Source organism: Corvus cornix, chromosome 1 (assembly GCF_000738735.6).
Source record: "Corvus cornix cornix isolate S_Up_H32 chromosome 1, ASM73873v5, whole genome shotgun sequence".
NCBI lineage: Eukaryota > Metazoa > Chordata > Aves > Passeriformes > Corvidae > Corvus > Corvus cornix.
This window is the reverse complement of record NC_046332.1, coordinates 28057879-28084970: the sequence shown is the minus strand read 5'-3', so window position 1 is coordinate 28084970 and position 27092 is coordinate 28057879. Positions and strand designations below refer to the sequence as shown.

General features: G+C 45.4%; 1 protein-coding gene across 20 annotated transcripts; it reads left to right on the top strand.

Moving 5' to 3' along the window:
* Positions 1-27092, top strand: ZNF384 (zinc finger protein 384). 20 transcript variants are annotated; one of them, XM_039560325.1, is made up of 12 exons: positions 1-19; positions 632-680; positions 1607-1796; positions 4416-4482; positions 4632-4872; positions 5210-5540; positions 10376-10453; positions 17496-17720; positions 18357-18539; positions 19318-19396; positions 20235-20393; positions 20557-27092. In XM_039560325.1, exons 3-12 carry the CDS (start codon positions 1744-1746, stop codon positions 20830-20832), a joined length of 1692 nt encoding a protein of 563 aa, XP_039416259.1. In that variant the 5' UTR covers positions 1-19; positions 632-680; positions 1607-1743; the 3' UTR covers positions 20833-27092. The 20 variants fall into 20 exon arrangements, with proteins under 20 accessions (XP_039416259.1, XP_039416284.1, XP_039416304.1 ...); XM_039560316.1 differs by lacking the exon at positions 1-19 and adding an exon at positions 95-237; XM_039560338.1 differs by lacking the exon at positions 1-19 and adding an exon at positions 161-237 and having other exon boundaries at positions 4412-4482.

Sequence of the window (27092 nt, the reverse complement as noted above, 5' to 3'; positions counted from 1 at the left end):
GGCGCCCTCCGCGCTTCCGGTAAGCGCGCGCGCGCCCGACCCCCACCCCGACCTCCGGCCGCGGCGACCTCGCCGGTGCCCCCGACCAGGGGAGCCTGCCCCCGGCCGCCGCCGCCGCTCCGCCGCCCCGTTTTCAAGCGAAACCGCTGATGACGCCGTTCCGCTCCTCTCGGCGACCCGGAAGCGCCGAGGCGCGCCCGCCCCCTGACCCGGAAGCTCCTCCCCGCTGTCTTTCCGGTGAGGAGGCCGCCGCCGCCGCCGCCGGAGCCGGGCTGGGGCCGCCGCTGGGGGGGAGCCCGGTAATGTGCGGGGCGGCGGGGCCGCAGGCAGGGGGCCGGGCAGCGGGACTTCCGGGGCCGGGGCGATCCGGAAGCGGAAATGGAGGAGGGCGGGCTGTCTGTCTGTCTGTCCGTCCGCCCGTCTGTCCCGGTGTCGGGGGCTCCGCCACGGGGGAGCCGCGCTCCGGGCCGGCCCCGCCCTCGGCCGTCGCGGGGGGAGGTGGGTCCGGGCCCTGCGAGGAGCGGCTGCCCGGCACATGCCCGGGGTGCCCCGGCCCGCGGGCCCCGCGGAGCGCCGCCCGCTGCCATGCGGGGCCCCGGGCGCCCCGGTAACCGAGGCGGTTTGTTTGCAGAGCCGGCCCTGGAAGGAGGAGAAATGCAAGAGGAGGGAGAGTGAGAGGGGTAAGGAGCTCCCGGAGCTGCGTGAGTGACCCTCCCCCCCCCCCCCCCCCGCCCCGGGGGCTGCCGCGGTGTGGGAGGAGATGGGATGGGCCGCGGGTCCCGGAATTGGGGGCTTGGAGGCATTTGAGCTCCAGGGTGCGGGAGAAGGGATTGACCGCCTGGAAGGAACTGAGAGGCAGGATATGCCCTCTTCCAGGCACCTGTTCCAACAGAGGCTCGCCCGGTCGGGGTGGAGGCTACACAAGTGTCGGGGAACGGCACCAAAGTTCTATCTCCGACGTGCGGGTTTGGGATTCAGGACTTTGTCCGGTGCATTCGGGATATTCCTGATGTGTGTTCAAATGCGCTTGTTCTAAAGGTGTAGCAGCGTTTGAACTTTTTGGTGCTTATGAGTTCCGTGGAAGCATTTTTGCTTTTGATCTAACAGCCTGTGTGGCTTTCAGCATCCTTAGTATTTTGCAGCAATTAAGCCTAAAAGCTCCTTGTGATTGAACAAAGATCTTGGGCAGACATAAAACAACCGTGCAAATTGTTCCCGAGTATTACACTCAGGGCCTTTTGTTGACTGAAAGCTCCGTGCCGAATAGGAAATAAAAGCCAGGCATCTGGAGAATAAAGAAAACCGTGTTAAAAGTCAATCTCTGAATAAATACCTGCATATCCAACCTTGATTGTGCCTTCCAGAAACACAGCCTCTACCTCACCGTGTACTTGCACATGCTTTTATCTGTCTGTTTATGATTAAAGTGATGACCTGCCAAGAAGTATAAATCCAGCATGTTAAGTATATGATTCTGTGAAGTACTCTTGTGAGATCTAAACTCCAGATCCCTTGTCCTTTGTGAGTTCTCTGGTTCACTCGGTTGTTTATTTGGTGTATGTACCTTTGTGGCCTGTACATAGAAAGTGTTTTTGGTTTATATCAGGAGGGTACGTTGACATCTGTCTGATACTAGACTGGTGAATAGGAAGAAGGTCCCATCTCTGGCCTGTTTGTGGAAGCTGGGATGATGAAGGCACTGCAGTGGGAACGTGCTGTGGTACAGGGTTGAAGCTCCAGCCCATGTCTGGTAGTTATAGAGCAATTGGAAGGGTTACGTGCAGAGTTCTGGTAAAGTAAGTGTGAGCAGCGTCTGAGTGGGGGCTGCCAATAGGGGTGCATGTTTTCAAAATACCCTTTTAGCCTAAAAATGGGGTAGGGGAGGGACAGCTGTGGGTACTAGGACAGTAGGTTGGTGGAGGAATCTTACCTTTGTTTTCTGCCTTTGGAAGACTGGCTTGCTAGTTAAATTGCATGAAAGCTTCAACTTTTACACCATTTCTCCTTTTCCTCCACATTCTTATAACTCCATCACACTCCAGCCTTTCAAGCCAGAAGTTTGAGGCCTGATAATACGCTCAAGCGTGAAGATTTTTGGATGGGGAGGTGGATTCTAAGGGAGTTTAATGAAATCAGTGTAGCCATCCTTTGAAGAATCAGTAAGAGCCGTATTTTGAGTTGCACACTTTGTAAACTGAGCAAACAAAAGTTAGATTCTCTGTGGAGTTCTGGTGGAAGACTAGATGGAGACAGGCAAACACTGAATGTCCTGGCCTCTGCTAGTCTGGATTTTGGAATCTGGAAATGGACTTGCTTTTCATTACTTGTTCTCTTTAAATAAGAAAGCTGTTGTGAGATTTTTGCTTAAATTGGCACCTTTCTGTTAAACTCCTGAAGTTTGCAGTTGCATCCAAGGGAGTCTTGGACAACTACAAAGTTTCTTTGGGAAATGCATCTGATTATTATATGAGACTTTATGTTTTTGGAGAGTCAGGTCCACTTTGGTGGTTTTGATGTGGAAGCTAAGCAAATAAGGGCTTATTTATTTTAAAAACAAAACCAAAACCAAGCAAAACCCCTCAAACTTGGAAATTCCAAACAATTCCAAACACCTTCTTGATTCAGGTGGTGCTCAATTGTGAAGGATGTGTTATCTTTTCATGTGTGCCCACCCTGTGGAAGAAAAAAGTCGTGTAATTAGGCGTTACCTGCATAGAGCTGTGCTGTGGGCAGTGTACTTAATAATTAATTTGGCTCAGAAAAGAAAGCAGAGGAAGGAAGGTAAGAGTCTTGCCCCATCAGCCTCTGATTGAATCACAGCAGTGTAAATCCAGAGTAATTCAGTCAGGCAGCGAGCAGTCTGACTGCATGCCACCAACGTAAGGTAAATAATTTATCCTTAAGTGTGTTTATTGGTTGATTTGCAGTGAGTGAGTGAGGCAGGAATACTTGGCCTTGCTGTTGCATGAGCAATTCATAAAACCAAAATTATCAGGTAATTTGGTTCATTTAAATACTGCTTCTCCACATAGAGGAAAATTATCTTCGCATTTTGGCTCACGCACAGCAATTCCACATGTATGTATTCTGTCCTGATATACTTATGTAATGTAGGTGTTTTGTGCTACTGGGGGCATGCCTCTGAGCTTCCCTGCTTATTGAGATAGACCCTTCAGAAAAAATACTGTTTAATTAATTAGACTGCTGACAGACCATAACAGGAATAGGACTGGGACAGTTTGCAGGCAGCTGCAGGAGAAACCTACAGTGGTTGCGCTCTCTGCCAGATGTATTCTGCGCATAGTTTTTACCTACCCCTTTTGCCATATTTGTCTAGGAATAGATGTATCTTCTGCTTCAGAAAATATTGGTTTGTTAATTTCTTTAGGTTTTGAATAGCTTTTTTGCAAGTGTAACAAATTTTGTCCACTAATGCTATTACACAGAGGAATGTAAGGATTAGAAAGGAAAGTGCTTCTTCAGTCAGGTGTTTCCAAGGAGAACAAGAGACTGTCTTTTGGTGTCTAACTGGTCCTCTGAATGCATGGAGGGTTGAGATGGAGCAGTGGGCACTTGGCTGGGGACAGAGTCCTACAGAATCTTGTCCCAAAGATAGGAAGGAAATGGGCAATAGAGAGCCGTGACGTGATCTTGCTTAAACAGGGTATCTCAGGAGCAGGGGAATCAGGTTATTTTCCTACTGCTTAGTCTCATTGGAGGAGAGCAGGAATACTGAGTGATATTTCTGTGTTTATTTCAAGAGTGGGGCTTGGATGGGCAGCAGGAAGTTAGGAGCCCTAAGTTTGACTTCTTGGTCTGCTGTGGCTGTCTGTTATCTTGGGCAAGTCTATTTCCCTCTCTCTGCCTGTCTTTCTTCCTGTGTAACATAATGCTAATGTCCCTTTGCTGCATCTGGGTCCTTAGTGTTGAGCTGGGGTGGAGGGACAGGCAAAGTCCAAAATTTTCACTGCTTGTGGGGTCAGACTGTCTGTGATGCTGAAAAACAGTTTTCATCTGTATTTGCCTGGTTGCAGATGCACAGACTTCATTTATGCCATGTACTTGGGTGGATGATAATTGGGAAAATTTGGATGTGTTCTGGGTTTCTAGTCAGTCCTGTTCTTTGCATGGAGGACTACCAGGACAGAGGCATTTCAGATGGACCCAAGCCCATGGGAATAACATTTTCCACTGAAAATAATTTTTTTTTATTTGGGCAGATAGCTCAAAAGGGGGGAGAAGTTGCTCAAGAAAGACAGGGGAGATTAAGGAACTGTCACAGCAATAGACTGAGTCAGTTCCATGTTGGAGTCTCTTGGGTTTAATGGGTTTTTTGTGTGTGTGTGTCTGTCTGTCTTCCTTATCCTCCATTCCTCTTCCCTCCCCCCTTCTTCCTGCCCCCTGTGCCCAGCTAGGATGGAAGAATCTCATTTCAACTCCTCCCCGTACTTCTGGCCAGCAGTGCCCACCGTCTCGGGACAGGTAAGATGTTCCAACCTCTGTTACGTTGGTCCTGCTTCCTGTTAGAAGTTCATGCATGATGAGTGCTTCTGTTGCACTTCTTGCTCAGCCAAATGCTGGGCAAAGCTGTGCCAGGGTATGCTAAAACCTGTCCTTCCCCCCCCATTTAGATTGAGAACACCATGTTTATTAACAAGATGAAGGAGCAGCTACTGCCCACAGAGAAGGGCTGCAGCCTGGCTCCCCCCCACTACCCTGCCTTGCTGACGGTCCCCACCTCTGTGGCCCTGCCCACTGGTATCTCCATGGACTCGGACACCAAGCCAGAGCAGCTGACACCACACAGCCAAGCCCCTGTGACTCAGAACATCACTGTGGTACCAGTGCAGTCTGCTGGGCTCATGACAGCAGGTAGGGCACTCCGAAGGCTTCAGCAACGTACAGAGGGCACTCTGGGATGGGGGAACACGAGATCCTGGTGAATCCTTATTGGCCTGTAGATTATTCCTAGCCTTACTGATAGTGTGGACTGCCTTGGCATGGTTTCACTGTGAATCTCTAGGCACCCCACGCGTCTCCCCTCTTTATGGAAGTTTGACTTCCAGCAGTGGAGACTGGGAATACCTTGGGAGGGGAAGCTACCCTTCTGCTTGTGTTGTAGCCAAAAGTAGGTGCTTCTGTCAGATCAGGAGGTTGAGCATAATTGGAGATGTAAAAACTGACTTCCTCCACCTTCCTTTGTTCGCAGGTCCTGGTCTGGTGATAACTTCCCCGTCAGGTTCTCTGGTGACCACAGCCGCCTCTGCCCAAACCTTTCCCATCTCAGCTCCCATGATTGTCTCTGCGCTACCCCCTGGCTCCCAGGCAGCCCTGCAGGTGGTTCCAGACCTGTCCAAGAAAGGGACAACCACCCTCACTGAAGGTGGAGGGGGTGGCGGGGGTGGGGGAGTTGCCCCCAAACCACCCCGGGGCCGGAAGAAGAAACGATTGCAGGAGTCAGGGCTGCCAGAGATGAGTGACCCCTTTGTGCTGACAAACGAGGATGATGAGGACCAGCACAAGGATGGCAAGACATACAGGTGGGGAGTGGGGTTAAACCTTTACTGTAACATTGCATGGGGATGGGGGTGTATTTAACCCTTCAGAGGGTTACATGGGGAGGAGAAGATCTCTGCCTTGTTCCTAGAAAGTCCCTGAGTAGAGAATCTTAGAGCTGCAGAAAGAGTTGAGTTTTCTTTCTGGTCAGGAATATTTACTGATGGGTTGACCCAAAACTAAGGATTTCCTTTTAGTGGACAGTCTTGATTTCCTGAATATATAGTTGTTAATGTTACTAGGTTAGTTAATGACCAGGATGTTACGGAGGCTAAACTATATCCTTGATGTCACGGCCAGGTAGTATGGCTGGTGCACTGCAGAGTGCAGTGCTGTCTGGTGCAGCTGGAGCACTTCTGGTGTAGCTGAGAGCCCTGGTGTACCTGGGTGCTCCTCAGTTAGGACTCCAGTCTGTCCAGTGTAAAGACCACAAACTGGAGACACATAGAGCAGGAAGTGAACTGTGGTGATAGTGTTTGCTCCTGTGTGTATTGCCCTATGTGATCTCCTCCTATTTCAGCACTCCAAATAAAACAAGGAAAAAAATTGTCTTTCTGAATTAAATATAAGGGTGTTTCTGAACCCTAAGTGTGTCAGATAAGAGGGAGGAGAGTTCTGAGCCCTGAGGTTGGGTTTCTGAGTTTGGAGGGATGTGGCTTGAGTTTACGAGTGATGGGGAGGAGAGAGATAAGCTAGGAGGGGATACTTGAACCAGAGGATAAACAGTGTGGGTGTTTCAGAAAAGGTGGGAACCAGACAGAGCAGAAAGTGGTAGGGAGTAAATGTGATGGTCTGTCTTCAGTGGGAAGCAGGAGCACTTATGGGTGATTCAGTGATAGGTGTTTCTGATGGATGATTAAGATAAATAAGAAGCGAAGTAGTAACCAAATTGAAACAGAAACAGAAGATGGTCCCTAGGTCTTCTCACTTCCCTGCAATGTGCCCAGGATCCCATCTCAAACAGTTTTCTCTTTATCATCCTAGATACTCTTTGTTTTGGTACAGATTGAGTTATCTTTCTGGAATTAAGCCATAGGAATATGAAGGCATCTACACAGCATCTGTGCACCCACCTCAGGCATTTTTTCACTTTTAACTATAGCATTTTTTAAATACTTACATATTTAATCAACATGGTTAAATGGGTACAAAACTAGAGCTTGGATCAGCCTTTTTATCTTATCCAATGTCCCAGTTCTTCCACTTTGAAAATATAATCAGCGTATGGTGAGGAAGGGTGGGAGTGTTAGGTAGCTTGCTATTTGTAATCCCACCATTTATTTTGGGCCATAGCCACAGTTCCACACTACTCAAGCTGCTTACAGTCTGGGTTGCTAATTAGGTTGTTAAATATGTATTTACAGGGGACACAATTGGCAGTGAACACTAGAATTAAAGCTGAACCAGGGCTTTAATTATAGCTCCTTGTTTACTTGTAAGTTTGGAAAAAAAATGCCCAGGACCAGGTGGAGTGACTCAGCAGAAACTTTATGAACACGCATAGTCTGTGTAACAGCTCATGAAAAAGGCTTTGCAGGGAAAAAACAGATGAGTATATATCTGAGGACATGTAATTTCTTTATTTTTAAGATTTCTTTTATGTTTAGTCCAAGTGTGGTACCTCTTCCTCCAGCCCCCATCCCAAGCAGGCCTTCCCTCTGAGCAGTGCTAAGGTGTGAGAGAGCTAAATTGAGATTTATTGAAGACCACCAAGGAGTGCTCCTGCCCTCCTTGAGATCTGCTCTTTGGATGATGCATTTCATTTGCAAGTTTGGAACTAAAAATGATTGTTGGAAAAACACAGGAAAGCGTTACCTTCTCTTGGAGCTGTGGGAGAGAAAACCTTTGTGAAACATAGTAAAATCGTTTCTCTATAATATGCATATGAATAGACTCGCAAGTTAAAACTTTGAGGAATACTGGGATCCTTCTGTATTCTAGAGGATGATTTCAGTAGTTCCCGTCACTACAGTATGCAGACATATGCTAGCTAAATTAAGGCTGTGGGTGAGGTTCATCTACTCCTGCTTCTTTCTCAGGCTGGAGGAGGAGTTGGCTGTGGCATTCATATGACTACGTTTGTATGATTTCACTGATTCCCATGATGAGATGCTGAGAATAATCTACTCAGATTCCTGGAAGGAGTTGTACTATATTGATCAGTGTGATTTTTTTTTTTTTTAATACCCAGTTCCTAAAGCCTGGGATTATTTTGTCAAATTTAATTATATTTTTAAGCTTTCTTTTTGAGTGCTGTGAGCTCTCTTGTCTTGAGTGTCTGGGCAGGTGGCTAATATTGGTAATTCCTGACTCCTAGTGTGGTGATAAAGACAGAGTAAGGCCTTGAATGAGCAGCATAGCTAGGCAGATGTGGAAGGAATTGAAGCACAAACCTTGATACATATATTACAGCTCATCCCATTCTCTACTAAATGTAGAGATGCTTTCTCCAGCAAATGGCAGCTGTTTTGATGCTGTATCATCTCTAGAAGTGAATTAGTAGGCTGCTGTGGAAGTGGTGCAAGAATCTTTATGACTAGGGGTTTTTCTGTAAGAAAAGGTGTGCGGTTTTTGCTAACGATGGCAATACTTACAGCTCTTCGATGCCTGTCCTTAGGATTAGTCTGGCAGAGTCCTTGGTGCTTTGCGTTGTGCTACTGGAAGAGTGCTTGCACCTGCAGGGGACAGCATCTAACCCAGTCCTGTGAAGGATTTTCCTTTATGAGTAATGTCACTTCAGTTGTGTCTGGATTCATCGTCAGCTCTTTGTTAATCTTCCCTGACATCTTTGTAGAACTTGCTTTTTCTTTGGAAAATGAGATCAGCATCAAGAGTCTTTCTAGAAAGATGCTGGCACTGTGAATCCCAGTGCTTTAAAAGGTGCTGAGGAAAAGGTAGCAAACAGGTCATGGATACAGTAGGATTGTTGTTTAGTCCTGGTGTGGTGCCTGTACATGTGCACTTTTAGAAGTCTGTGGTGTGATGTGATCAGTGGACAAGACTGATGAAGTCGTTCAGCTGCTCTGGCTCAGATCACCAGTTCTCTTTTTCTTGACAGTTGTCTAAGTAGTTTCTTCGTAAGAGATAGTATAGGCATTGCTAGGTTCTGGTGTTAAGCAAAATCTAGGATGAATACCGATTTGTAGTCTGGAATGGTTTTGCAAGCTGTGCTCTGAAGCCTCGGATACCAACAGAAAGGTCGTAGGCTTGAGAAGGGCCTTGCTGTCATAGTGTAATCAACAACCTCTGTTTTCTCAACTTCTAGTTTTGAGGGTTCCCTACTTTCACTGGGGAACAGCAGGGAGGTTGGGAGACATTAAGCAGCTGAGGGACATAGGAAACTTCTGAGATGAATCCAGGGTGCAAAGTGAGCAGAAGCCTTATGAAATTGAGCTGTAGAAGGTGAGGAACCTGGATGGAGACCCTCATTAGGGAGCAAATTACCTACACGAGGGGAACCAGTGGTTTGAATACAGCAGGTGAGCATCTTCTGAGACATGTCTTGTTTTGAGCCTGTTTTTTCTGACCTGTACTGGATTTAGCATTGCTGTTCGGTGAACTTCCCATAGTTTTGAATTGATTTGTAATGTGGTGGCTATGGCTTTTGTAAGCCACATATGTCTGTGAAACTATTGTTGAATTTGGCCTGTTTTGAGCTTAGAAAAAATCTGTTGAGCATGCGCTGAGATGATTTATAATTTGGTGGTTGAAATAAGTGAAGGTTGTATTCTCTTTGCTGTTTCTTGAGGCTTGCACGACTCCAGGCACAGGCAATCCCATCTCCACAGAGAGGAGACAAACACACCCTAACTTCTTTCAGTTTCTGTGTGAGGCTGGACTATGTATCTGCTCTCTTGGCACCTCTAAGCATCTTACAGAGCTGCACTGAAGGGCCAAGCATGCTTTTCCTTCCGGCACAGCTGCTCCTCCTTCTGTTTTGGAAGGAATCTTCAGTGCTCAGTGTGGACAGTAACCTCCCTTTCTGATGGGCACAAAAGCAAGGCATGAGAAGACACTGCTAGTTCAAATGTGGTAGGGATGAGAATGAGGTATGTGCAGGGACTGGAGCTGTTTGTGTTGAGTAAATCTGGAAACTTGGTTGAGATGGGAATTAGAAAGGAGGAGAGAAAAGACAAGAGCCTACAAACTAGGGAATGCAGCAGCAGATATGATGGGGAGCCTCTTTGCAAGGGAGAGATGGGAGAGCTAGCACGGGAATAAGCTGTAAATGGCCAAGACTGAGGGGAGGAGGAAAGAACCAGACCTGCTAGGTGCTGGAAAATGAGATACCTAGAAATGGCAGAACAGAGAGGGACAAGGGTATGGGCTGTACACCAACAAACAGAAGCATGGGGGAGAGGAGATAAGTGTTAGGTGATTGAGGGAATGAAATAGGGAAGAGCCCCTGCAGTAGAGGATCGAGAGGCTGGGGTACATGGGTAAAAAGCTTGGGTCTGGGCTTTGGTGCAGGAGAGGGGATTGCTCTGGGCTAGAAGGCTAAGGGCAAAGGGTGAATTAAGTTTGAAGTGTCAGGCAGAAAGTTTGACCACATTCCCTCCAAAGCCTAGAAATATTAAACCCAGTGTTTCTAAATTTTGCCATGTCTTTGATGTCAGCACAAGAATGTGACCTCCTCTGGCAAAGAACCTCATCTCCCTCTTAGGCTAGAAAAAGGTGACAAAGAATTGTTGCTGTCATTTATCATCTTAGCTGCAGTGGCAGAGGTCTGTGCAATGGATTTTAAGATTGCTGATGACCAACGTGGGTGTCAGTATGATGCCACACGTTGGAATTTCTGTTTGCTTTTTTTAACAAGTAGTTCCGTGAGCAGCGGAACTAATGATGCCTGGTTTCCAGCGGCTCTCTCCTGTGTGGATTCTCTGATGTCTAATCAAGGGTGAGCTTATTAGCCCTTTCCCTCAGCAGAGGACTCCAAGAGAGTCTCTCTTCTTTCCTCAGCTGCATATTTTTGAGACTTGTATTGACTTTTAAGATCCTTACCCCTTTTCCAGATTGGTTGGAATTGGCTTATGATCTCAGAACTCTAAGGAAGATGTGCACATGCACATTTACATATACACATGCAGTTTGTACACATAATCCTTGCTTTGTACATAAATGCAGTGCTTGGAGGTTAGAAAATGACAATCAGATTGGCCACATGCCTCAGAGTATAATGAGGTAAAAACTTGGGTTATGGTAAGTTCTCTCCCTTCTGGTGAGATACTGTAACTGTGTGTGTGTGCATGTATGTGCTTTCCCTTGGCAGTTCCTCATAGTGCCAAACAGAAGGAATTGACAGGAGAAGTTCTTCAGTCACAAATTCTAGTTTTGGCATGTTACTTGTCAATGGAAATGAGTGTGTGCAAGGGAATAAGTGGAACAGTTACAATTTCAGCTTGGGAGAGAGGGAACTTCAAAACTATTTTTTGAGCTTCTTACCTGATCACACCTTAATTTGGCCCTATTGAGTCAATGCCCTCTGATACCATCCTTGATTAGTTAGTTATTGGTACATGATAGCCTGTCAGAGTCCTGCATGTTTGCTCAACCTGAAAGGAATGTTCTGTCAAAAGAAAATAAAATGCATTGACATGGAATTGTGGAATTGAGGAGGATGATCTGGGGAAGGCATTTGCTGGTACGAAGAACTGCTGATTACACTTGCCTCTGCCACAGATTGCTGTGGTATCATACAGCCCTACAGATAATCTTGCCTTGAAGTGTGTGCAAGTATGAATTAGGTCAAATCTTCAGTGGATTTGCATTTGTCTCAGGCTACAAATGACCACAGAGAGTTACCCTGCAATAATTAACATTTGGTGTTCCCAAAAGCATAATCTCAAGTATCACTGAATAGTCCTCTGTCACAGGTCAGACCCTGCTTTGCTTTGCAGAAGTGTTGCATCTCATAGCAGTGGCATAGACATCTATAGGAGCAGTGATATGAATGTATGTGATAGGAATTTTCCTTCAAAGGAAAAAAAGGGGTCACAGGTATCAGTTTGGCCACTTGGAATTAGTGAATATGTCTCTCTTACTGTGTTTCACTCTGTCTTTTGTGATTCCTTTCCCTTACAAAAAATAAAACAGGGACATTGTGGGGATAGATGAGTGCTTATGGAGCACTGATCTTTTTGTGGTGGGTACAAGAGATGAGTGATTCTGCTTCCCGAGGTTGGAATTGCATGTGGTTGACAAGGTTTATGGCTGTCCAGAGTGGTGATAGAAAAAACTCCACATTTGCTTGTTAAGTATGTCTGTGTAACAAAATAAGAGTGCAATTCTGTGGAAACAGTCGATAAGGCTGTATCAGAACACACCTGCATTGCAGAGCCAAATTATGGTGACATGGATGACCTTAATCCTGGTGTTTCCAAATTTCCTAGTGCTTTCTAATGGGGCTTCTGTATTCTTTTAATTTTAGCTCTTGCATGTTATCACCATACTAGGAAGCACCTTATTGTGTTTTATTGTTTTGTTGGTCTTTTATGCTAATGGTGACTGATTTCAAAAATTGGCAGACAGTGTCTTAGGCCTGATGTTCAGTGATTTGTAGGTCAACAGAAAGTCATGGCTGATAACCTAAAGATAAAAGCAATGCTGGTGGATAGCTGTAAAAAAAGGGGATCTTTATGTGGTCGATTGTTCAGACAAAATATATTTTAATACAGTCCCATGGAAGACTTAGCCTTTTGGGACAGCGTGACGTCTCCAGCAGCCAGGGATTGAGGTCCAGATGTTTGGACACAATGGGAAACATTATCAGACAGAAGTGTCTTGTTAGACTATTGAATGTCTCTGATCTAAAGATAAGGAGAGGGGAGGAACAGTATCCTGGAAAGCAATGACTGTGAAAAAGACTTTTAGGAATTAAGTGACATCATGAAAGCTCCCAGTGCGAGAGTAAGACAGAAAAGGTTAAGGTGCAACTGTTGAAAGCATAAACGATAGAGTCACTAAAAGAAGACAGGCAACTTGTGAAGTATGCTGAAATACCACAAAATTCTGGATCAGGTATTTTTAAGGTCATTTGGAAAAATGGACAAAATTCAGGGATGTTCTCAAATCTGAGAACTGGGAAAGTGCCATATGATGAGGGCATTTAAAACTTCTCTCTGCCTTGCCAGTATATGAGACTATGCTTTTCTGCAGCCTTATCAAGCCACCAGGTAACTGAAGGACTGTGGAAATAAGTTGACCAAGATCTCTGACCATAGTGGATAGATTTGTTACACACACCAGTAGTGTAAATTGTTCAGTGGAAGCACAGTGTTGGCTTTTGAACAGGAGCTGATGCTGGGTGTGCCAGTGTGGAAACAGAGGTACAATTCCCGTGCCTTCATTTGGCATCTTCATACTTGCTGGCTTTATTTAGGTGTTGCCCAAGTGTACCTGTGTATCTTGGATGTTAGTTTTGTCTCCTTTCCCTGCCTCTTACAAAATATTAACAAGAAAGTGTTTTAACTTCAGCTTAAAAAAACTGAGGGAATGCAAGGGTCAAGTTAGCATTTATCATGAACTGTGCATCCATTATTATGCTATGCTTGCATTAGTTACTTCATTAACTCTGCATTGCAAAGGCAGGACATTTCCTTCCTTGCTAAATCAACTGCTGACTCTGACAGCCTAAATCTAGTTTAACTTCAGACCTTCCAGTTTTGATTTTTATTTTAATAAACTCATAGTCTAACTTCTATTTGTAGCCTAACAGAAGGAGCAAGGACTCAACTAACTTGTAAGTCTACTCTCAGTAGATACTAGGAATTTGAATTCTCAGAGCCATGTAAAAGCTTACATAGTTTTCACTACTGTGATACTGATTAATTAAGCACTTGATTGAAAAAGGCTGTTCATCCATGTTAGGCAATTTTTACTATGAGCTGGTGTTTCAGATGGTATTTTATCTCCTAACAGCATCTGATGAATGAGGCGGAACATTCCATGAAAAGTGGAAAAAAATACAGCGCTGCGTGCCACAGAGTTGTAATGTAGTTGCTATAAGCATCATTTTGTTTATGACTCATTGTGATGACTTTCATATGGGAGTAGAATTAGAATTGCACATCCACCTTTTACTGGCATTTCATGATTTTTCAGAGCGTCTCTGTCTAACATGAACATTTTCTGAATGTCTTTATTTCCTATAAAAAGAAAGCATTGTAAGCATTGGAAGGGGTTACTTTTGATCTCTGGCATATGGCTGAGTGCTAATTTAACTGTTGATATGAACCTCTGTGTTATTAAGGATATTTTCTCCAAGGCTGTCTGAATTTCCAGAGCCATAACAAGCAGCTGCAGGGGATGTTGTGTCACACCGTCAATGGGAATGCTGCAGTCATTTCTGTTACTTGCTGTCAGAAAGAATGCAGCCAAAGGAGGGGTAGTTTAGAAGCACAGTGGGGAGACTATTAAAAATGGATATTAAACAGAGGGGGGATAGAAATCAATTACTTCATAGAGTGTTTCATTCATGCTTAGCAAAGAGCACTCCCTACTTTTCCTCTCCCCAGCCAGAATTTCACTGAAGTAGAATACTGAAATGCTGCAATTGTCAGATGGGATGTTCTCATTATCCATATAGATTTAACATTTTTTTGAATCCACATTTGCCCACTAGAGGGCTGATTGCATCTTCCCCTTTAATATTTGATGTTGTCTGAGGCAGAATGTGAAGCCCTTAATTAAATGGATCATTTGTTCCATTGAAAAAGCCTGATACCACACAATAAAAAATTCTGAAATGCAGCTTTCTGTTATATTCCAGGGCTTTTTTTAACTCATAAGGCTCATGAATTTGTTAATGCTGCATAACAGTCTTGCTCTCTCAGGGTTGATGCTAATTAGATGATTAGAAAATGAGTCCTTGCAAGATTTTCATTCTAAATGTTGTTTGAAAAACAGTATCAGAATGTCTATAACTGCTAAATTCAGACAACAGGGATTGGTTGGTTGGTTTGTTTGTTTGGGGTTTTTATTTTGATTTTGGGGGTTTTAAGGGGGTTGGAGTTTTGGGGGGCTTTTGTTATTGGTGTTGAGGCCTGTTTTTTCTAACAATCAGGTTTATCATTGTCACACAAGTGCCGGTAAGGTTTTGAAACAACTTCTTTATAATTTTATTTTGAAGATAGAAAAGGACATGCAGTCTGTTTCTCTTCATTGAAGTTTATTGTAGAGAATTTCTGACCTGAAGGCAGATAGCTGGCAAAGAAAATAAATAAAGGAAAGGGTGCACAGAAGTTACAGAAGATAAAGTAGATGGCTTTATGGCACTATAGATTTAATGCATGGGACTACTTAGACTTGACAGCATGGTAAAGTTCATTAATTTTTTAGAACAGAACAAACTATTTAAAATACAGTGTCCTGTGTACAGCACAGAAGAGATTAAACTAGAGCAAAACCCTTAGAAGGATATTTCTCTCAGAAAGGTAGCTGGATTCTCATAATATTGATTGTAGGGGCCAAGTGATTGAGACCATGTTGTAGCCTCCGAGCATTGTTCCAAAGATGCATTATTCTCACGGTTGGAAAAGGCCTGTTTCCTCTTTTTTTTCACTTCTAGTGTCAGTTGTTGTTTCTCATTATATCTTTTTTTGTTCATAAAATAAGCCCCTAGTAACTGATGTTTTTCTCCCTATGTAGATTTATTTGGATATTGACCAAGTTATCTTTAAGCTTTACTCCAAACCTAGATTGACTGGAGTCAGTGAATCTTGCCTGCAAAGCCAGTTCTCCACATGCCATCATTCTTTAAGTTTGTGTGAGTTTTTCAGTAATCGTTGAGGACATGGACTTCAGAATGAGGCATGCTGTTGGCAAGAGCAGTTGCTCCCCTCCTGTATACAAAAAGGATACCTGCTATTCCCATTTGTTTTGGTGAACCATATTAGCACAGCATCACACTGGGAGCTTGTTCTCAATTGAATGGTTCCTTTTCAGAGGGCTGATGTTGTGGAACGGGGTTCAATTGAGAGTAATGGAAGTCAGCATCTGCTGAGAAGGAGCTTGCTTAAAAGTCAAGCATGGGATTATGCTGTAATTGCTTGCATTAGCAGGGAACTGGACTTGGTGACTCAAAGGAATTTTTCAGTTCACTATTCACCTCAAATTGTATTTCTAACGTTGGTGCTTTTAAGGATACACAGTCCTCATCCTCTAAGTATGACTTGATTACTGCAAAATACATATGCTGTATTCAAGTCTAGCATTTTGGCAAGTCTGGAGCAAACTGCAACTTGATATAGTTTGGTTTATAAACCAAGAGCTACTTTTTTTTAAAAGGTGATGCTGATGTTCCTTTTTACTCCTTTTATCTTTAATAGATGTAGGGATAAACAGCCAAATTGCTTCTGTTTCTTGATTCCAGAAGGGATTGGTGTGTGAGGAGGGATTTATGTAAGGATGTACTTAGTTTGCATGTTCTGTTAGGGCTTGCAATTAAAATGGATTAAGAGAAAGATGAAGGTAGAACACGTGGGAACAACCGTTAGAGATGATAATGAATGTAAAAGAGCAGAGGTGGAGAGGAGGGACATGTTACAACAGGTGTGTGTTAGAGCACTTGCTAGGGAGGCATGGCTTCCAGCTATATGGCTTGGAATCAAGCTGTGGCTCGGAAGGGCCTGTGGAAGTTAAGGTAGGTGCTGGATAAATACTGCTTACATGACATATGCTAATCAGACTGCACACATCATAAAGCTTCTGGCTCCGACAGATTCACAACAGTAGATGTAATGAAGTATCCTCCTGAGAGGAGATAGATATGGGGAGGAGCAGGATCAGCTCTCTGTGGCTTGTAATACCTGTAGAGACTTCTGGTGCTGAGCAGTTTTGTAAACACTATAAAACTCCAGGAAATTCCCAGACAAAACCACTGTGAAGGTTGAATTCGTGTTAACCAGACTTCCTCTGGATGGCATTTCTTCTCTCAAATGTGACCCTGGAAGTTACACGTGGAGGTTCAATTTTGTCTTTAATGCAAATGAAAAGCCGAAATTCCGATAAACCTTAACTCTGCCCCTTGGTTGACACACATTTAGGGGGGGTGGGGGAAATAAGTTTAGTAACTTGGATGCAGCTTCTATCTCTCTGTCAAATTATCAACCACAAAAGCTTTTACCATCTTGAATTGTAAAACAGTATGAGCTTCTCTTAACAGCCTGGTGGTGTGGTAGAGGAACAGTTTTTAACAGCAGCATCCATAGCAGAGTGATGCCAACTGCTTCTTCTTGTTCAAAGAGTCTGTGTGTTAACAAATACACTTCTGATCATTATGGGAACAGATGGATCCAAACGCCCAGACAAAACATTTTACATCACATCAGTAAGACTGAAATGATGAAAGCCCACTAGACCAATGAAATACCACATTTGATATCCAGAGTATCTTGGTGAGACCCGCTAAGAAAGCAGCACTGCTGTTATTCTCAGCATTTTGTATCCTACATATTTGAGTGTCTTTGCCAAAAATGGGAGCAGAGTTAAGTGGATTTGGCCATAACTGCTCTCACAGACTTCACAGCACATGGAATTAACTTCAGTATGAACTATAACCTGGGATTTCCAGGTTTTCCAAGGTTTTTTTGACCGAAATAAATCATAGACTAACAAAGTGGGGGTTTTGTCTGGGAATTATTCCTGTCCCCTTAGGATTGCTGTCAGAAAATTTCCAAAGTGCTGCCCTGTCTCTCTTGCAAGCCAGTTGGTTTCTTCCAACACCTTTACTTGCCTGGCTGTGAAGTATTGTTTGGTCTGTTACACCAGCTCCCAGTTTAAATTTGTCCCCCTGGGACTGGAGCACTCGCAGCCTAGCAGTGTCCCAGGTGAAACCTCCCCAGCACCACAGAGTAGGAAAACACCCCTTCTTCACTCAGTGTGGAATATCCCATGCAGTTAGAGCTGATCCATACTGTCTCTTCCCCTCGCCCCGGTCCCAGGTGCCGGATGTGTTCGCTGACCTTCTACTCCAAGTCGGAGATGCAGATCCACTCCAAGTCCCATACGGAGACAAAGCCACACAAGTGTCCTCACTGCTCCAAGAGCTTCGCCAACAGCTCCTACCTGGCCCAGCACATTCGCATCCACTCAGGGGCCAAGCCCTACACGTGCAGCTACTGCCAGAAGGCCTTCCGCCAGCTCTCCCACCTGCAGCAGCACACACGGTAAGGGCCAGAGGAGGCTGGGGCCCTCCGCACTGCATGTTGCCGTCATCCCAGCATGCTGTGAGCACCTCAGTGGGCAACTGCCTGGGGAGACCTGGCTGGTTTTCACAGGCTGGTCAGGTCTCGTACACGTCAGACTGGCAGTAGCGGTATCTGGCACATGAGACTGGTCCCTGGCTGTGAGGGGCTGGGTGCGCTGCTCAGCCGGAGAGGCATTCGCAGTGGAGTGATGCTTTCTGACAGGAGGTAGGGCTGGTTGTGTCAGTGTGAGAGTAGAGTGGCCATAGGAGGACTGTTCCCTGTCACCCCAGCGTAGTTCTGCCAAACATCTCAAGTCCAGGCTTGCAGCCCCCCTGCTATTTCAGCCGTAGGCTTCCCACACACAGCTCTGCCAATGCCCCTCAGTCCAAACTCTATAGTTCCTCTCTCTGGATCCTTCCCCGGTGCAGACAGACCATGGTCTCTTGAATCCAAGCGGAGCACAGTTTGAGACCAAGAGAGCTCATGCTGTGTTTGGAGTTCCTTCATGTAGCAGATAGCGTGGTGCTGTCCCACCCCCTTTGTGCCCTCATTCCATCAGCACTAGCCAGATGGCGGTCATGTCCAACTGCTGCTGCTCCTCCTCCTCTTCGGCAGGATCCACTCCAAGCTCCACACGGCGATTGTCAAGCCGCACAAGTGTCCTCACTGCTCCAAGAGCTTCGCCAACACATCCTACCTGGCCCAGCACCTCCGCATCCACTCGGGGGCCAAGCCCTACACCTGCCGCTACTGCCAGAAGGCCTTCCGCCAGCTCTCCCACCTGCAGCAGCACACACGGTAAGGGCCAGAGGAGGCTGGGGGCCTGGCCCTGGTCCCCCGCGCTGCCGGCATGCACCTCTGGAGCACGCGGCGCCAAGCATGCGGGGGGCGGGCGGGGAATGCGGCCGGCTGCACCCCCAGAAGGAGGTGACCCACCAGAGTGGACGGAGTGGAGGCTGCGCAGGAGACACTGACCACGTCAGGGCTGAGGTGGGCACGTGCTGTCCCTGGGGATCCTTGGTCTTGCACCGTGGGCGGCACAGAGAGAGAGAGCGATAGAGAGAGAGGCATTGGCTGTAGGGGATCCCAGCCTGGCACCTGGGGGTTGGACTGCGTGTGTGGAAGCTGCTCCTGGCATTGCAGGGGGACAGGGACAGATTAACACTGTAGGTAAACTCAGCCTGTTACTTAAAAGGAAAAGTGCTGGAGTGTCTACCCTGAGAAGGAACAGAGCTGCTTTCTTGGTACTGTGGAAGCAAGAGAACAGACTCCTCTTGGTCATTTGGGACTCCTGAGCTTGGAGCAGGGAGCCTGGACTCCAGACCCCTTCCCAACACATTTCTGAGCTGTCCAGGCCTTCATAAGCTCTTGCTCCTCAGTCCTAGTCACTCTCTGAAATCTGCTTGACTGCCTGTCTCTCCAACTTCTAACTGGACACAGGAGCTGGACAGAGCTCCCTTTGTCCAGCTAGAACAGCATCTGGAGGCAACATCATCCCCTTCACAGCAGCAGGCCCTGGCAGTCTGCCCTGTCTTCCTGCTCACTGCCTCCCATTTATGCTCTTCCTCCTCAACAGTATCCACACCGGGGACCGACCCTACAAATGTGCTCACCCTGGGTGTGAAAAGGCTTTCACCCAGCTTTCCAACTTGCAGGTAAGGGGCTGGGCGTGTCCTGCTCGCCAGTGGTGGTTGGCATGGGTGCCTGTGATAGAGGAGATGGAAGAAGTGGGGCAGCTGGGAGGAGAGTAAAAGAATACAGAAGGTTATTGAAGCCCTGGGCAGGGAAAAGATTCCTGATTTGTAGCACTAGTGGCCCAAAGAAGCCACATAAACAGTCACATCCTGTAAAATTGTTAACTTGACTTGAAAGCAGTGAGACCTTAATGAATTCCTCCCATCTGTTTTGCAGTTTTCTAACTTAGCTGGGGCAAGACTTTTGCAAAATGTAACACTCAATAAAGTCTGGGTATCTGGATGGGTTTTTGTTTGTTTTACAATGAAATGGAGGGCATAAGGGTAGGGATATAGGGAAGCAGAGGTGGTGTGTCCTGTTGCAGTACCCTGGAGGAGGGGAACTGTAGAGTGTGCCAAATGGCAAAGAGCTGTAAACACCTGCAAGCAGTTAAAGCAAATCCTGCCCTGAAGGTATTAGATGCAGGGAGCAGATGTGTAGGGGGGCAGAAAAGGAGAGACCAGGAAAAGACTTGAGAGTTGCATGGAAACAGGGAAAGAAGATGGGGGTTGTGGAGCATTAAGTCTCTACTCTTCATATGCACAGTATGCCTGAGAAGAAAGGGCCTGTGTGGGGAAGGTGTGGTGGGCTGGAGGGGGAAGCTCTGTCCCTACACTGGGAGCCAGGTGTACCTTCCTCAGCAGCTGGGAGCTTGGGGCCTGGCTGGAAGGGGTAAGCCAAGGTAAAGCTGTCTCCAGTACTAATACTCACTTCCTCATGCTTGCTTTCTCTTTCCTCCCCGCTGCTGCTGCCCCCCAGTCCCACAGACGGCAGCACAACAAAGACAAACCTTTCAAGTGCCACAACTGCCACCGTGCGTACACGGATGCTGCCTCGTTGGAGGTACACCTGGCTACGCACACGGTGAAACACGCCAAGGTCTACACCTGCTCCATCTGCAGCCGGGCCTACACCTCGGTGAGTGTTTGCTGCCCTGGGGGTAGCAGAAGTGGACAAACTTCCCAGGGAGCGGCTCCTCTAGATCCAACGGGAGTAGTCCCCTGAGTTGCCATGTCCCTCCCTGTTGGCTTTGGCTTTGCGAGCGTCGTCCCCTCCTCTCACACGGTTCTTCCCGTTGCAGGAGACGTACCTGATGAAGCACATGCGGAAACACAACATCCCTGACCCACAGCAGCAGGTGGTTCAGGCACAAGCCCAGGCCTCGCAGCAGCAGCAGCACTTCCAGCCACAGGGCGGGGGGGCAGCAGGGGGCCCTTCTGGAGACACTAACCAACCCAACCCTCCCCCCCAGTGCTCCTTTGACCTGACTCCTTACAAGACTTCAGAGCATCACAAGGACATCTGCCTCACTGTCAGCACCAGCGCCATCCAAGTGGAGCACCTCTCCAGCTCCTAGAGAGACCTCAACCCAGGGAGCAGAACGCCTCTTGTGCATAGCCTGTGCCAGGGGCACCGCTTGTGCAGCGGCCCTCCTCGTGCAACAGTTTCCGGCCTCTCCTCCTGCAACAGCCTCTTCTGGCCGTGTAACCCTGTTCATGGCAGCCCCTTGAACAACAGCCTGTCTCAAGGGGGTGCTCCTTCTGTGCAACAGCCTGCCTGGTAGGAGGATGCTTCCTTGTGCAAGAGCCCCTTTCCTGTGCTGGGATCACTTCCTCATGCAAGAGCCCCTCCTTTGAAACCCAAAGAAAGGCCCCTGTTTTGCCTTCTCTCTCACTGTAGGATGTGTACGAAGCGGGGTTGCGTGTTGAGGCACGCATGGTGGATGGGATGGAGAGACGGCCCTTGTATGTACAGGGGCTTGGACACGTGTTTTTAGCAGGCCACAGAAGAATGTGGCAGGGTTCACAGCTGGATGGGGTTCTTTGAGGATTGCCTTGAGTGTCTAAGAGAGAAATATCCATTCCTGTCCCTCCTGCTTGTGAAAGGGAGGAGGGGTCGCTCGTCCTGCCCCAAGGACTGGATGGGAGAAACCTTCTCCCCAGTGGAAGGTGAGACCAGTGGAGGGGGGAGAGGTGAGGCATGTTCTCTGGGATGGACAGGTGCCTACACTGCCCAAGGGCTGTGGAGTATTGCATTCTTTCTCCTCCCCTGGTGGAGAGCAATAGAGAGGAGTCTGTCTGAACTGGCTGCTGCCTCTCTCTCCCAGCTGTCTGAGCAGCACGATGGCCCCGTAGGAATGTGGGTTCCTGCTCATTGCTCTTCCTGCCTGTTGTGGATGATATCCTAGCAGCTTGTACTCCTCCTCCTCTCCCTCCTGCTTTTCCCCTCACCTCCTCAGAAAAGCCTGCAGGCATCAACAACAAACCAAAAAGCAACTGGAGGGAGGGTAAGAGACTGCCAAAATAATCATCACCCTTTTCTCTATTCCCTTTCCTGAAAGGCGGAATGACAGTAGTTCTGACACTCACATACCTGTCCTGCCCCCAGTTTCCCAAAGGGAAAGAGGAGGAGGAGGAAGAGGAGGAGGAATAGACCAGTCTTTTCAAGGAGCTGGCAGGAGGCAGGGAAAGGCTAGCTTCTCCTGCTCATCTCCTGCCAGAGTGTTCTCCCAGGCTCCCTCTTGCCAAGACGGGCTGGACTCACATGGCAGTGGTGGCCTCTTCTGGACCCTGGTCATGGGAGAGAATCCCCAAAAGGTGGACAGTGGAGAGAAGGGGATGAAGATCCCTACAGAGAGACCAATCTAATGAGAAGGGGGAGCCAACAAGAATAAACTGAAGGCCCCTTGAATTTATATATATATATATATATATAAATATCTATTCCCCACCCCTGGCCCGCTCTGTCCTTGCTGTAACTGTTTCTATCTCTGTGTTTATAAAACGCATTATCCTGGCGAATTTTTATTTTCAATCTTCGTTTGTTTTTCCCTTTCTCTTCGTCTTCAGTTCTTCTTCCTCTTTTTTTTTTTTTTTTTTAAATTGGTCCACATGACTGCTAGTCTTGTGTGTTACTTGTTAGTTTCTTTGGATCATGGAGGCTGACTTGGAAGAGAATGAGAAGGCAAGGGAAAAAGCATGTATTGTTGGGTTTTAAAATCAGTCACCCACCCAAAGCCTATAGAATCCCAGACTTCTGTATGAACAACCAATAGGGGCTTCTATTTTTTTTTTTTTTTTAACCACCCTGTATAGAAATAAATTGGTGTAAAAGGCTCCTCAAAGGTGCTGCTGCGAGCACCCTGCCCCTGTGACGTGTGTTCCTTCCCCCTGCACCCAACCCCTGCAGGAGCCTGTGGCTGCTGTGAGTCCCGAGGGGCTGTGCGGGCGCGAGGGCGGCGCATCCCTGCCTTTGGCACGTTGTGGTTTGCACGAGGAGAGCGAGGAGCTCTGCACGCGGGGAGCCTGTGGCAGAGACCTTTTTCTCTGCGTTTAGTCACCAGGGTTGGCTGCAGACGGGTGGAGTGTTTGGTAGGTGCATAGGTTAGGCTAGAAGGACCTGTCTGGTTTTATTCCTGCATTTCACAGGTGACATTTCAATCCATTTAGGCTGTATTGAGCCCCAAGAACTAATGTGTATTTGAACTGTGTTGACAATGTATTGGCTTCATTTTGAGGCACTGGGACACAAAATCCATTGGTAGCCTGCTGCAAGGGCTTCATGTTCTCATTGTTTAAATACTTAAGCCAGATTTCTCCTTCCTTTTTGCTTCTGGTTACTAGTTCTGGAAACATCCTGTGATTCAGCGAGCCTGAATGGGACTTTCTCCCCCTCAGACTTGCATTTAAACACTCTAATGTCCCTTCTCAATCCACTTTTTGACATGGTAAACAGATAGAATTCTGTAAACCTTCCACTGTAGGGGATTTCCTCTGGCCCGTGAATTATTCTTGTCTTTTCTTTCTACATCTTGTCAAATTTTTCAGTATCTTATAAAAATGTTTGTTTTGGAATTGGGTGTTGAAGCCTCAGTGCCATGGATGAGGTCCCCCTGGCCCTTTGCCTTAAGTCTGCAGAAGATTGTGTTTTCTCTCTTCTCACAGTGTTACACAGGAGCTCACAGTGGCTGCTTGTCTGGTGAAGTCGGATCATCCAAAGTCTCCATCGGCTTTCCATGATAGTGTTTTCCCTTCTCTACTGTATGCTCTGGGTTCTTACTTCCTGGATGCTTCACGTGGGGCTGTGTCCAAGTCCAGCCAGTGTGAATGGACCTGGCTGACTGATGGACCAGGTTACTCACAGCTTCCATAGTTCTGTCACCCACAAACTGTATCAGTTGTTATTTTTACGTTCAGATCCAGGTTGAAATGCAATATTGCATCTGACCTATGCTAATTTGAAAAGCATCATTCAGTGCAACTTTTCATTAGCTTCTTTTTGAGACTTGTAGGCTGGGCATTTCTTAATCCTCTTAGTATTTGATTATGTACAGTAGATCTTTCTGACTTACGGTGCTAGGTCAATGCCTTATAAAAATTTAAGTATGTCGTACCTATGCAGTCCCCTTTGTTAAACCAAATGTATAGTGATGTCATCTAAGAATGAAATTAGGGTTTGGGTTTTCCTTCTTTTTTTTAACTACAGAATCTGTATTTCATAAAACCTTTGTGTTACAGGTTTTATTTTTTCATTCACTAGTTCTTCACCTCTACAGTTTTTCCATAATTTTCTTACTGAGTCCTTTCATTTGCCTTTTGGGAGTAATGTCATGAGTGTCTTAAGGTATTTCTCTAATATCCTAAGTTTAATTAAGATCAGAATCACTGGGCTAGAGGGCTTGTTAGTGAACTCTTCCAGGACTCCTGTTTCTTTCCTGATTTCAAAATATACATCCCTAGTAGGTGTTGTCTCATCTCCTACTTAGACACTATGGTACTAGATAGAAGTTGCTATTTTCATATGACTGCTCCATTCTGTTCCTTTCTTTATATGGAATTGGAACTATTTGTTGACTGGTTTCTCCTGTTTTGTGCCACTAGCATTTTCACCATTTTTATCTACCTTGGATCAGTACTATTAGTAAGGTTTCTTTGTTTCTTTTGTGACTGAAAGGAATGAAAGAGCAAAATATTCCTTTCCTTTATCATTAGTTTTGCTAGTCACTAAGCTTAACTGTTTTCTCTATTTTTATAGTGTCTAATTTATGTTGGTTGCTGTCTGGTCTTCACCTTTTCCATCTGTTACGTTTCTCTTTTCAGGAGAGTTTAATTCATATTCCTCTGCCTTCTTTTTTTCCCATGGACAACTCAGTTTAAAGTTTTGTTCCCCTTGGAAGTTATCAGACTCAGCACAGGTTTATTGCTACTTGTGGCTCTCCTCTGTATGTCCATATTTGACATGAACAGGACAAAACTGCCAGCTTCACTCAAGTTGTTCTCTCATCTTGAATGCATCATCCTGAAGTCTGAAAAATAGCTTGGTTTGGGTGCAGTGTCTTGAATTAAGCTGGGAAGGCTTTAAAAGTTGGAATAATACTTTGCTGACTGGTTGAATTCCTGGGGAATAGCTCACAAGTTAAAATTCTTTGCAATGATTTTTTGTTTTATATGTTAAAGGTGCTTGAAATCGCCTTTCTTGGTCCCTGGTTTGATGTGTTGTTTTCTGATGTCTGCTACCCTTTCCCTTCTTGGAATCTGCTACCTAGCATGGGCATCCATATGTACTTAAGGCTGTACAATTCCTGTGCTACCAGTCATTTCAAAGGTGTTACTGTTCGTGTTTGTGCAGTTTGCTGCTGAGCCTATAGCTTTTACTGTTGCCCAGGAAGAAACTAATTATTTCTTACTAAGGGACTTTCCCATTGAGCTTCAGAAATGCCACTTTATTCCAGGCCTCTTTTTCTTTCTTATCAATGAGAATTTCTCTGTTTACCCAGTCCTGTTGCCGATGTGGGAATAATTGAAGATACCTTATCCTTGTTATCTTTGTCACTTATTTGAGTTTGGATTAGGTCTTCCTCTCTGGTTTCCCAAGGTTGTTTAACATATTCAAAGTGCTCCAGGTGGTTTAAAAAGTACAGGAGCTACCTGGGAGAGACACAAAATGTAACAACTTTTACAAAATTCTTCCCTCTTTAGATGAAGCCTGAGGTTCTGCAGTCTGCAGCTTTGTGCACTCAAGCCAACAACGGTTCAATTATTTACCTCCCACTCACAAGAGTGGAATATTCTCTTAACAAGATCCCATGATCCTTCTTCAGCTCCGTGAATTCTTTGACCCTGCATTTTCATTGTGATGCCAATCCATTAATTTCTATATGTCTGTACCCAAGAAGACTTGACAATGTCTCTGGAGTTCTGTATTAGGTTGCATCTCATATCTTTGATGAAAAGCAATAGCACTTTTTCTCCTTGTCCTTTTCCAAGCTGATTTTCTGTTCTTAGCTGGATTTTACAAGTTATCATTGCTTTAAAAGGCAACATCATGTAGGCTGGAAATCATTTAGAAAAGTCACCCACAAACAGTAACTGAATCTCAGCCATGACTAATGATAGTATTGCTGGTCTATAATTCAGTTAAATCTTAAAAAAAGATTTAAGCCTTTTATAATTTAAAGCCTTATGGTTAATCAACCATGTCCCTTATTACAGTTTTTTTGTTGGTTATTACTGCCATTGAAACTGCCATTCTATATCACTACTTTTTTATTTTAATCCATAGGGTCTTGTTATGCCTTTGTTGAGTACATTAAAGTCTTCTGCTCTCAGAAGTCTTTCTTCTCATGTAATGAATAACAGACCATGATCAAATCATTGTATTCATCTTTCCAAACAGCTAAATTAAATTGAGCTGGTTTAGGTGTCTCACGATAAGGCTTGGCTCCATCGTGTAGTTCTTATCTGTTGCCTTTCTTTTCCCCTTCAGTGACCAGACTGTGTAGTGTTCAGTTAAAGTCTTGGCTGCATTAGGCCTAGATGGCTATCTTGAGCCACCAAACTTAATATTGCCATACAAAGATATCTAGTGCTTTTAATGAGGTCTTTTTCTTTAAATTAAAACAAACAGCAATATGTTTCTTTTCTTAGGTGAGTGCAACCCCTGTCAATGACACTGTGATTTTGCCACGTCAGTGTTAGGTTAACTGCCTTACAGCAACCTGGATGAGCCCACTTGCTTTGCAAATACTTTTTAAGTAAAAGTATTTGCTGGTCTTCTGGAACACATTCACAACTTCAAAGTTGATTGGAAAAGAAAGCCCATTGCTTCCATCTGCTTGCCAGATAATTCTTTTCAAATTACTGATTGTCAGTTTCTAGCTATGCAACTTCTAGGATGTTTTATTTAATGAGTAGAACTAAACATCTTCCTAAATCTCATTGGCAATAGGTAATATTTCATTACCTCATGGATGTGTCTACATCATCCAACTTTCTTCCTAATGTAGAATATAATTATGAGATTCTGTCTGTCTTCTATATTTTTATTGATTATTTTATCATCTTTATATCAACTAAAGGATATATATCATGTTTAGGATTTTCTTCTAATATTTTGCAGGTAATGTACCTGAAAGCTGCCCAAGTTTACTAGTGCAGTTTCAGAACACAGAATGAAATTGCTCTGTACACTTCCTTAACTACAAGATAGGTACCTGTTCAATCGTCCTTTCAGGTACAACAGATTAAATTTGTGTGCATGGTTTCTTGTTTCTGTATAGTAGAACACCAAAGTACTAGAGAGATGTAGTAACTTGGTCCAACAAACATTTCGATTTCA